The sequence below is a fragment of the Heteronotia binoei genome, chromosome 10 (genome assembly GCF_032191835.1).
Source record: "Heteronotia binoei isolate CCM8104 ecotype False Entrance Well chromosome 10, APGP_CSIRO_Hbin_v1, whole genome shotgun sequence".
Lineage (NCBI taxonomy): Eukaryota > Metazoa > Chordata > Lepidosauria > Squamata > Gekkonidae > Heteronotia > Heteronotia binoei.
The window spans coordinates 49,504,127-49,516,205 of NC_083232.1; the positions used below are offsets into that span (position 1 = coordinate 49,504,127).

General features: G+C 39.2%; 1 protein-coding gene across 3 annotated transcripts in view; it reads right to left on the minus strand.

The window, feature by feature from the left end:
- The window catches only part of DGKB (diacylglycerol kinase beta), a 475,459-nt gene that overhangs the window by 413,001 nt on the left and 50,379 nt on the right, over window positions 1–12,079 (minus strand). For all 3 annotated transcript variants that reach the window (XM_060248589.1, XM_060248588.1, XM_060248587.1), the window contains 2 exons: window positions 3,699–3,816; window positions 136–224 (listed from right to left, as the gene is read on the minus strand). In XM_060248589.1, the coding sequence (XP_060104572.1) occupies window positions 136–224; window positions 3,699–3,816 (207 nt within the window). The remainder of the gene's footprint in view (window positions 1–135; window positions 225–3,698; window positions 3,817–12,079) is intronic.

Below are 12,079 nucleotides of genomic sequence, written 5' to 3' on the forward strand. Positions count from 1 at the left end.
GGAAGTTTCTAGCACCACATTTGCCAGGCATCTTAATGAACTCCTATGGAAGTCTCATGCACACACCACAAAGATTATGTGAATGACCAGCCTCTGCACACACATACTTTAGTGCAAAGATCGATACTGGCTTACCTCAGTGTTCTTTTTGGATTTCACATATGTTTTGATACAAGAAGCTGGTGCTCTGGAAACACAACGTTCATGGACTGTATACTTGCAAACTGAAAGACCATCACACATACATTGTATTACTGCCACTGTTCCCTGCAAAGTTGTAATGAATGAAGCAATACTAGCAGAACTCCATTATCCATTTCCTAATATATAACACATAAATATGGAAATTCAAACCTGGACTCTCATTTTGTCAAAGAAAAGCCTATTTAAGAAAGGAAATAGTGTGTAATTGGGAGGGTGGGGGAATACTGTTATACTCTTCATGATCAAGCAGGAAACACTTAATTAAATCAGTCCTCTTTAAAATTTTCACAATAATTTCTAAATGAAAAATAATATTGGAGGCAAATTAATGACTGCCAAATTATCCTATATCATTTAGTAAACGGATAAAATCAATATTTTACAAAATATTATATGCACAACTAGCAAACATGAAAGCAAACAATGAAATAGTGTTATTTTCTGTATTCGTTTATTAACCTTAAATGGCTAATTGATCTGCTTTCATAAGGCAGTCTCTTCATTTCATCATGCAAAGTTCAACTCTCATGAATACTGTAACCATACACCAGAAAAGCTTGTTTTCCTCAATCTGTACCCTATCCTACATCACATTTTTAAGCACTCTTTTCTTTATTGACAAACCTTGAATATAAAGCTAATGCTAATTATAATGGGGAGATATCTAAGTGCCAGCTTGTGATGTAAAACTCTCCTGGCTTCAATTACAGAACACTGCTGTTGTATTTTCATGATGACTGAACAGCTAATAGTACATCTGTGTTACAAGGAAGAAATAATGCCTCTCTGTATAACAACTTAAATGTATTATAAACAAAAGCAAATTCTTCCGGCTTCAAATAGTATTCCTGCTTATGTCTTGAACTGAAACCGAGCACAAAGCACTTCTGAATACCTTGCTTGCACTTATTACAGCAACCCAGTGGAAGGGGCAGCTATTAATCAGTCACACTGCAGGGAGCAACTTCATTGATTGGCCACAGAGGGATGTGTGGCCCACTACACCCTCCTGTGGGTCCCCCTGTTCCAGCCACACTTCAAATAGATTCAAGGATGAAAGTGCTTCTTTTTAATGGGGGGGGGGGGGTTTAACCTGAAACAGACTATCCTAAGACCACTGTCAGAAGCAGAAGTACAGGAGTGAGATTATTTTAAAAAAAGGTGTTGAAGGGTAAATTTAGCTCCAAAAGGTGAAATTAGCACTGAACAGTAGATAGCAACACTAGGTTTGATTGTTATATCGGTACAGCATTTATATATGTTAATCTAGAGGGGACTGAACTGAATGTTGTCATTAACAAAGATAAACAGAGGATGAGTTAAGAAGTATATGTACTATTCAGAAACATATCAGTAGATTAACTACCAAAAAGTGGAAGGGGGAGAAAAAGCTTAAAATCCTACCTTATAGCTCAGGCATAAGCAGCAGCAGTACATCAAGGCAAAGAACACAGAACTGAGAGAATAAGGGTGTTTCACCCTTATGAACTGGGATTATTTTCTAAACTATAACTGAGCCTCCAAAAAGAAGACTTGGGTTACCTGCTACCAGGAGTGATATATACTCTAAAATTAACAGGAAGCATCTACAAGTTTATTCCCTTTAAAGTAACAACTAAGTCTCTGTCTCATCGCCCACCCAGGGGCAGGGGGGTGAAATTAAAACATCTTTCCAGCCCGATTTTGTGAATGTTTCATTTATGCAACTTTTGTCCTTTGATTTTTTTAAAAGTATTTTAAAATTGTTTTAAATAAGTATCATTCTAGTGACTGCTAGCCAGTGGGGATATCCAAGCATTTTTCACCTGTTAAGGTAACACTAGGTTTGATTTTTAAATCGGTACAGTATTTATATATGTTAATCTAGAGGAAGAGAGGTGACTGAACTGAATGTTATAATTAACAAAGATGCATAGAAGATGAGTGTGGCGGAACCGGCCCGATTCTGCCTTCAGACCCAGTCCCGTCAGCTCCCTAGTGAGTCACCAACTCCTGGAGGAAGCTATTTCTCCTCCTGCCCCTTGGGCTCGCTGCCACCACCTGCTCAGTCTAGGGGTTCAGATTGAGAGGAACAGGACTCCCAATCCCCCTCTCCAGCTATGAGGCTAGGCCTCAAGGTCCTCTGCCACCCTGCACTTGGGTTTCACAGAGACCTCAGCACTTCTTTGGGGCACCCCTGGAGGATTGGCACCTTATCCAACTGCATGCCTTCCCCCTTCCCCGGGACCCCCTTCTCAACAAAGCGTGGTTTAAGCGGTTTGGGGATCTATGTGGTACAGAGATGAACTGCCAGCATTTAAAACAGTAAAAATATTTAATTAAAAGAGAAAAAGCAAAGAACAGAAGAACAAAACAAAAACAGTTGCATTTTAAAAGTTAGCACAGCACAGCACCCGTACAGCAAACAGCATGACAAACAAAATGTGGTTTTAAACGCGTCCTACTGTCCCTGATCTAAACACGCCCTGCCTTTTTGGATGACTTACTTGGTCTTACTGCCTGGAGGCCTCATTTTCCTGAGCAGGCCTCCCCCACAGGCAGGAGCCCACAGGCAAGCAACCTCTCTTCCAGAGTGCCAGCTGCAAACTGAAAACTCCTCCTCCTAGCACATGCCAAGAACAAAAGAACTTCCTGCCTCTCTAGGAGACTTTCCCCCTAGTGTTGTTGGTTTGGCTCTGGAAGGGAGGGGGGAGTGAGGGGAAGGCTAGGCCGAAGCCTGCTTCGCAGTTTCATGTTCCTTCCCAAAGAAGCACCAACATTGACTAAAATGGCGTTTCTCCACAATGAGTAAAGAAGTTAATGTACTATTCAGAAACATATCAGTAGATTAACTACCAAACAGTGGAAGGAGGGGAAAATTCAACTGTTAAAGTGAAAAACTCCTGGCCTGGGGAAACGCACTCATACATTAATTCAGAGAATATATTTGATCTGTTCCAGAGCATATGATCAGGAACTATCTTGCTCAGTGTATAAACAGAGCTAACCTGAGCTTATTTATTTATACTTTAAATTTATGGATTGCCCAATCCCCAAATACACAGGGCTCTGGGCAATGTACAGCAGAGGTTAAAAATACCAAAAACATAACATTTGTTAAAACTAATAAATATGTCATACAAGACATTATAAAAAATAATCTCCTGATGGTGTCACTAATTTGGTGTTGCCGCCTCATTGGCAGGGTAAAGAGGAGGCAGAAATGAAAAAAGATGGAAGAAAAGAGGAGGGTTCCAGTCACGATGGTAACAGTTGCTGTCCTCAACCAAAAGACTGGCAGAACATCTCTGCCTTACAGGCCCTGCGGAATTGCATTAAGTCCCACTGGGCCCTGGTGGTGTTTGCCCGAGAGTTCCATCAGGTCAGAGCCAGGACCAAAAAAGCCCTGGCTCTGGTCAAAGACAGCTGGATATCTTTGGTGCCAGGGCTCACCAGTAGATTTTTGTCAGCGGAGCATAATGCTCTCTTGAGCCACACCAGGGACATATACTCACAGGAACATGAGAGGCCCTGTTTGCCAACTCCTATTAGCATGTTCAAGCAAAGATTGCAGTAAGCTGGTTTATTGAAGTGTTTCAGTCTCCATATATGCTGTCCATCATCCTTCACATTCTGCAGAGGACATAAAAAAGAAATGGATTTTGTTTAATGGTATAAACAGTGAAACCTATAAACTCAAAAAAATCTGACATTGGCTCAAGGACAAAAAGATAATATGTTTCTTCATTTATTAATCACAAAAGATGACAACGTAAGACTTTTAAACATATTATGTACTGACATTGTCACAAAAGTTTCTGTAAGCACAAAGCTATATGTTTAACTTTTTTCCTCAATAGTTTATGCTTAATATTGCAAAACCATCCTGTTAAGAGTTGGTGCTCCTGGACTGGAACAGGAGCAATGTGTAAAATACCTGCTTGGGTCCATGATTACTTATCCAACTTGGGCTATGAATGCACATTGCTTGCTGCATTAAGGCAATTTCTTGTGTGAGGTTTTCAGTGTTTCCAAAAGATTACTCAACTAATGGGAAGTTATTACTAGATTAATGCTTCCAAATCAATGTTTCTGAGTGAAAGTGTCAAAAATGAATTTTAAACTTGTCATCTATAAGCAACCCCCTCACATTTCCCAAATAAATGACTGTTCTCTTTAAAATGAAATAAAATTCTTAAGATATATTTTTAGTTTTTCAGGTAATTTAATTGTTTTGCCATTTGATCAAACGAACAGCCACTACATGTGATTTCGCCTCCATTTGAACAGAACATATGGACAGACTTAGCTGGCATTTTCCTTATCAGAGAAACAAACAAGTCTTGAATGTGGGTGTTCTGCCAATTAAAATACTTAAGTGTGTTACAGGCTGTAACTGATCCACAAATCCATTACGTAAATACAGTGCACTTTTCAGAAAATAGCAAATTAGATTTCTGTTCTTGTTCACTGCCAAGTATCTGATGTTAAGTGCTACATATAAGTATGTACAAAGTTGTAACATAAAATAATTTCTAAAAGAGAAAAGTAATTTTGGTAATATTTCCAAATTATTTTAAAAGGAAAAAAAATAGAACTATATCAGAGTATTCTCAGACGTCATCCATCAACATCCTTGTAACCTGAGGAATAGATTTTCTGTCCAAGATTTCTTATTTATAAACTTAACACTTCTGCTTCTTCCTCCATTTTCCACAGATTAAAAGCCCAATTTTAACATATCAACACCCCCATTCTTTATATAGTTATTGTTAATAATAATAATAATAATAATTTATTATTTACCAAAACTGAAGCTATGTCATCTGTTAGGGAAAAAAATCCAAAAGCAACACTAATGCAGTATGTTTTATCTTCCATAATACATTCAGAGTGAACTGAAACATTACAAAGTTCAAGCAGTCTCAATAAAACTTATTATACCACTTTTGCTTTTAGTTTGTATTGCAATTCTTTATCATATATGTTGGCCTGAATCCCAAGTGCCCTGCATGTGAATTGATGGCATTTCCCCTCCTGCATGGGGATCACTGATGCTTTTCAGGATTACTTAGAGGAGAGAGTATTTCCTTCCTTTGTTACTATGTGTCATTTTATGTAGCATGCGTGTTCAAAAGAAAGGTAATGAGAAAGTCTTTACTTCACTAGACACAAATAAGATTAGGAGACAACCAACAGTGTGTGCATGTGTATGTATTTAACGGGGGAGGGGGGGTTCTTACAACATTTACTTTTGAATGCTCCAGAGTTCAATTTATGCATTATATACTTCATGGTATATTTTTTCAAGAAAATCAAAGTGACTCCCTCCTGTGGCAAGTGAAGGAACAATGAAGCTGAACCTGTTCCCTTTGAACAAAGTTCCTAAGTAGAATTTTACTATCAGCCTCCTCAGTTAAGACTCACTGAACACAGCAAAGCACAGATGTCATCAACAGTAGATTTTCCCTACTGTCTTTTACAATCTCCTGAGATAGTTTTCACCTTGCTGCCATTCATTCTAAAACTGGATTTTTTTTAAAAAAAGTAAATGTTTCCTAAATTCTGCTACGTTGAGTGAGAGATGATACCAGAACTAATATAAACTACAAACATTAGGCATTTATACTCAGTACCTCAATATTTACTCAAAATCTATTCACAAAATAAAATAAAATCCTGCTTTCAGAAGTCAAGAGTCTTTTCTATGCTGAGTCATGTAATTCTGCTTCCAGAGAAAACTTACTTGGTACCCATTAAGCTAAAGGTTTGGGGTATGATTGATAAATGTGTTTTGAATATTTGACTCATTCTGCACTGCTGTTTACTCAGTTTGATCTATTGTTATATGCTACTGCCTTTTTGGGTTATTTTAATGATTTATGTTGTAAGCTCAACAACTGCATCTAAGGGAGGGTCTACATCCACCAGGTTCACTAAAACCTCAGACAGCAACAATAGCAGCAGCAGCAGCAGCTGAGCAGCTTTGCTAACTCTGTTCTCCCAGGCCTGCAAACAGCAACACAAATGCAAAAATGAGCAGTATGGACTCATCACAACCCTTTGGGGATCTCTTTGGGAATTTTTTTTTTATTTAAAATTGTTTTAATAACTTTGTAAGCCACTTTGGATGCCAGTATCAATAGGGAATGTTATAAGTAAATAAATACAGTTCTGCCACTTGTAGTAATGTTTATTAGCCTCCTTGGAAATTGTAGGCATTGAAGTGGATAAATATCTTGAATAAATAAACCAGGGGTACACCATTGCTCCTCCTGGCTGACTATCCTGTCTAACAGGTGTGTGCACAGAAGTGAGAGCCAGTTTGGTGTAGTGGTTAAGTGTGCGGACTGTTATCTGTGAGAGCCGGGTTTGATTCCCCACTCCTCCACTTACACCTGCTGAGATGGCCTTGGGTCAGCCATAGCTTTCATAGAAGCTGTCCTTGAAATGGCAGCTGCTGTAAAAGCACTCTCAGCCCCACCTACCTCACAGGGTGGTTGTTGGGAGGGGAAGGTAGAGGAGATTGTGACCGCTCTGAGATTCAGAGTATGGGGCGGGATATAAATCCAAAATCGTTTTCTTCTTCTTATCTCAGACACAACCTTACTTAGGGATCACATATTCTGTGGACCAACTCAACAACGCATCTCTCTGCAATCTAAACCTAAATTTCCACAATCTAAATACTTTAATTTAGTTTGAGAGTGTTAAATATTCAGTGGCTTGACTACAGGAATACATGTAACAAATGCACAGGTTAGAGAGTTTTCTAATCTCAAACCATTTTGTAACAGTAGTTACAGTACAACTCTGACATCTAGTGGAAGGGATGAAGAAAGCAAAGTATAGGGTTTTTTAGGCATACTCCAAAATGCACATTGGGACAGAAAGAAAGAATGCTATTATTTTTGTTAGACCAATTTAATGTTAAGGAAAGAGGGCAAGCTTTCAAGATATATAAAATACCTCTCCAGGAAAAATGCAATGAGCTGAATTCTCAAAATCGGCAATATCGTCTATATTCTTAACTTTATCTCCAGTTCATACATACATTTATCCCTTGTAATCCCCTAGAAAGCAAGCTGAGACACTACTAGGTCCAGTTTACATGAAGTTTTCATTTGTATGAAACAATGCAATGGGGTGCCACAACAATGGTAATTACTGGTATTAGAACTGGAATAGCCACACTCATATACACACCACATGTGCAGATTTTTACAGAGGTCCAAATTAATCATGTCTCATTTTTTAAATCTGTTAAATAGTTCAAAGACTTTTATATTTGTGACAACACATCAATCATTTTTTCACAGCAGCATTGCAATGTGCCCATTTAATCCACAGAAATTAAATGTCCAGAATCATAGAACTCCTTTCCCCATATCATATCCATAACATTAATTTATAAGAACACAAGAACCTGCCTTTTATAAAGCCAGAACTTTGGTTCATCTAGTTCAGATCTGTTGTTCTGATTGATACCTGATACATTGAAGATTCAACTTGGGAACTTCTGAGCCACAGCCTCTCTGCAAAGTGCAACAGTAACTAAGTTCTCAGTATAATTAGGAAACAGTGAACAAAAATCAGGGATAGTCACGTAAATGGGCAATCCAGAAAAAATATAATCAATTATTTTGTGTGATATCTTAGAGCAAAATTATAGACTTATATAACTCCTATGCTATAAGATGAAAACTGAGAATTGCCATATCCTCTAAAGAATCATATTTATTTGGATTTTTCAGATAAAGTTTAGTCGATCAAATGGAAGGACCATGTACTTGAAGAAATGTGATTAAAGCGCAGGAACCTGAAATGACGGGATGGATGGAAATAAGCATCCTGAAAGTCAAAAACACAAATCTGAGCCTGGGCCAGAACAGCCTACTTTTCCTCAGAATTCGAATGCCCCATAAGGGGGTAAAGAGAAATTGCATGAAGGTACCAAAACTGGCAGACTTGCAGCATTCCATGAAAAATGATGTCTGCGTTCCAAAGGTACTTTCTTTGACTGCCATTCTTAAGGTCTAGGAGATGGAAAATAATTATATCCTTGCCAAAGAGGCGGAGGCATGGAACACGCCATGGTGATGGAGATGACATTTCCAATGGTCAACTAGCTGCTAGAATCATCAATGCACCCTGGCCAGCCTCTATTTCTCCATCTGAAAATTAATGAGCTGGGGGAGGCATGCAGAGATGGTGTTCATAGTGGGAAGACTTCCATACATTCCATCAGAACTGAAGATTATTCAAACCCCGATGAAGATGATTTGGTTGGAACTGAAAAAATAATCAGTTACAGGAGCAACTTGGAACCAGAACAAGACTTCTCCTTGTTTTGATTTGGAGCAGGCTTTCTTAGGCAGGGGTTCTGACATGCAGCATTCATCCAAATGGGCAGGTGATTGGACCTGATGCTTGGGATCTGTCCCCAGAACTGAAACACTCAATGGTGGGCTTGTAAGGTGGTCAGTTCTAGCCAGTGATTTCAAGGGAAAGGTCTGACTGGGCTCTACTGGGGCAGATGGCTTCACTGCTGGGCTTACAGCAAGAGAGCACTTTCTCCCATAAGCTTTCCTTTAAGGATACTGCTTGATCTGAATGGGCTTTTGGGGTAAATTGGAGAAAAATCTAATACATGGCTGTTATCATGGGCCTCACCCAAGCAGAAAAGGCAGAGAAGGTGTTCATCTGAAGAGGTCATTTTCATACTACATTTTCTAAATAAAACCTTCTGCAATATTTCCCAAAGAGGTGGAAAGAGCCGTGGGACACAAAAACTTTGAGATAGAGCTCACAATAACCAGAGCTGAAGAGAATACATTCTTACAATGTGGCAATGGAGAAAGGACTGAGGGAAAGGGGGAGCTCCCTGAAGAGTGCATGATCATTAGGTGGGAAGAAGGCTTCTATCTGCAGGGGAGGGGTTCCCCTTGGAGTGTTTAGAAAATAGCAGAATAGCTGTAGGAAAGCCTCTGGTGGCTGACCTGCACAACTGCAGTCTCAATACGGGATTGGCCAGAAGACTGAAGATTAACTCAGTGTTTAAAATACCAGAAGGAAATATAGGAATTTACTCATATACATAGAAACTTGATTTACATAGAAACTCATATACATAGAAACTTGATACATAGATTTCTTGATTAATATTTTTAAAATTTTCACTATTTCTCTTTATTCCATGAATTTAGACATATTTGTTTTTCATACTGATTGTTGTAAAAGTCACACTAAAATTAATAATCTAAGACTGTAGTTATCTTGTGTAAATACGACCTAGTTAATTTATCAATTATAATATAATTTTATTGTATTTTAATTGTTCTGCTCAGCATTCTAATTGCAGTAGTACATGTGGCATATAATAGTAGTAATAGTAATAATTATAATTGCATTTATCAAATTTGCAGATGTTATGCAAATTTCCCATCCCAACTAGGGTTTTACCTATAAAGCAGCTGCAAAACATGAACTAAAAAGGGGTAAAAAAAGAACTACTGGAAAAAAGACAACATTCATTATATCCTGATAAATCATTTTATTTGAAATTTTAATATGTCTGCTTCCATTTTTTGTGCCTTTCTTTAAATTCAACAAGTTTACAGAATCAGGATGTGTGTGTGTATGATTGAGAGAACCTGACTTAAGAATCCTAGGTTTCTTCCTTCCTTTTTTAAAAGACAAAAATCAGTTCTAAAATGATGGCAAAGTCTTTTATTTCCAGAAAAAATAATGATTTCATCACATGTAGTTAAGCTCTGTGCATATTTCAAAAACAGCGAACATGAATCAAGGATGGTAATATATACGTAAATGGGCAACTTGGGAACAGTATTTTCTTAGTTAATTTTAGGGATGGGCACAGATGGGGAAATCCCCTTCCTGTCCGCAAGAGACAGAGTAGTCTATCTCAGCCCAGAGATCTTAACAGAAAATCCATTCTGCATTTTATTTGCAACTTTTTTTTGTGTTACAATGTCAGCCCAGAGATCTTAATGTAAAATCCACTCTGCATTTTATTTGTAGTGTTTTTTGTGTTACAATGCATTTCAATGGAGACCATACAAGTCAATTAGCACTCCTGGCTCTCATTACCACCAATGGGCCTTCAAGCCTCTACATTGTTTTCATTGGGCAATCCTGTTATTCTTTTTAGTACATCCCTGAATTCAAGCCTGATTTGCCCACTCTTTGTAGCAAAAAAACAAACAGAAAAAAACAGAATTACAACAGGAGAACCCAGGAAAGGCAATCCCCCTGGCCTCTGACTGACTAAGCTACTAAATTCCCCACCATGCCCACCAGCATAGTTGTTTGCAATTGCAAGAACACCCTCTCCTCCAAAACATGTGCAGAGTTTATATACATCTCCCCTCCCATCAGGACAAGTTGAGATGGATGTCTGTTATTGGTGAGCAGCACAGCCTATCAAGCTTGGGAGGATCTCTACTTATGTTTTCAGGGCTAGTGTAAGGAAATGCCCCTAAATTCCAGAACATCGTAGTCACCTGTCTGGTTGCCAGAGACAGAGCTCTCACACATCTGCCAGAAGGACGTGGGTTTGTCTACCAGACTGGAAAGGACTTATGAGTACCAACAGCCACAATGCTAAAGCAGCGCTCCGTGTCCCTGGAAGAGCGCCAGCAAGGAGGACGAATGGTTTCCAGCCATTCCGGGTGAACGCCATCTCTATCTTGGAGTGGAAGAAAGTGCGCCGTTAGGAGCTATCCAGGCCATGCGGTTTTCAGCCTTGACCATAGAATCCACTTTGGGAGGCTAATACCAGCTATCTTCCAGCAGTGCCAAGACTTCATTTCAGCACAGCGGAAAACACACGTACGCAACAGATGTTACCCACCCATGGAACCATCAAGCTTATCTAGGCATGGATCCTGCCGGACCGCCTAAGCCTTTGTCTAATGGAACTCAAGACAAAGACTGGTAGCAAGAGGAACACAGAAGAAGAGGAAGACCATCTTCAGCCAGAGCCAAGTTCCTTTGTGTAAACCGGGTGTTACCTTAGGTAGCAATTTGGCCATCTATTGTCACCTTTTTAGATAAGTTTAATAATCTTAAGCACCCCTCCACCCAGTAATTTCTCCCATTCTTCTCCCCGACTGTCATTTTGGAGCCTCCCCCTTGGCCCATGGTCATCTGTACGGCCAATCAGGCCCAAGCTTGTTCATTGGTTAGTTATGGGTACCCAATTAGGTACCACCAATCAACTTGCTATTGGCTACTGCAGAAGTCCAGCCCTTATGGTCACTCCAGAGCCTCCCCTTTTTCCTCCCTCATACCTCCCATCCCCTGAGGGTCTAAGGTAGTCTATTTAACCTCTGACCCAGCTCCCCACATGTGTGCATCTAGCAGTACCCCAGTTCCGCTGTCTAGATCCATCTCCTATTCTGGCCACAGTGGAGGGTCCCATTTCCCCCGTCCTCTTTCATCGCCATTGGAGCCTTCCTTGAAGACTGTAATTGGTAATTATCACCCTGTTTGTCTACCCATGTGTTGTCTCTATATCTCTCTCTATTTTTCTTAGGACTGTATGTGTGTTTTGTGAATTACTTGTCTTGTATGAAAGCCTATATTTTTCTGGAATAAATTTTAATTGTTTTTACTTAATTGGTGTCCCTGATAAATTTAAGCATTAATTTCTGGACGTGGATACTGTATACATAGGTTAAAAGATCCTGATTAAGCCAGGTGCCCACCTGACAATTCCCCAACCTCGTTTTGAGGGCATTTTGGCTTACACTAGAAAATATCACCCCTACCAACATTTGCACACACAAGTTTCTGACTGAGATTTCATCTTGAAGTGCTTTCCAAGCCACAGCAAAAAGCTCAGAGAGGTCCAAGGCTATCATACAATTCCTGA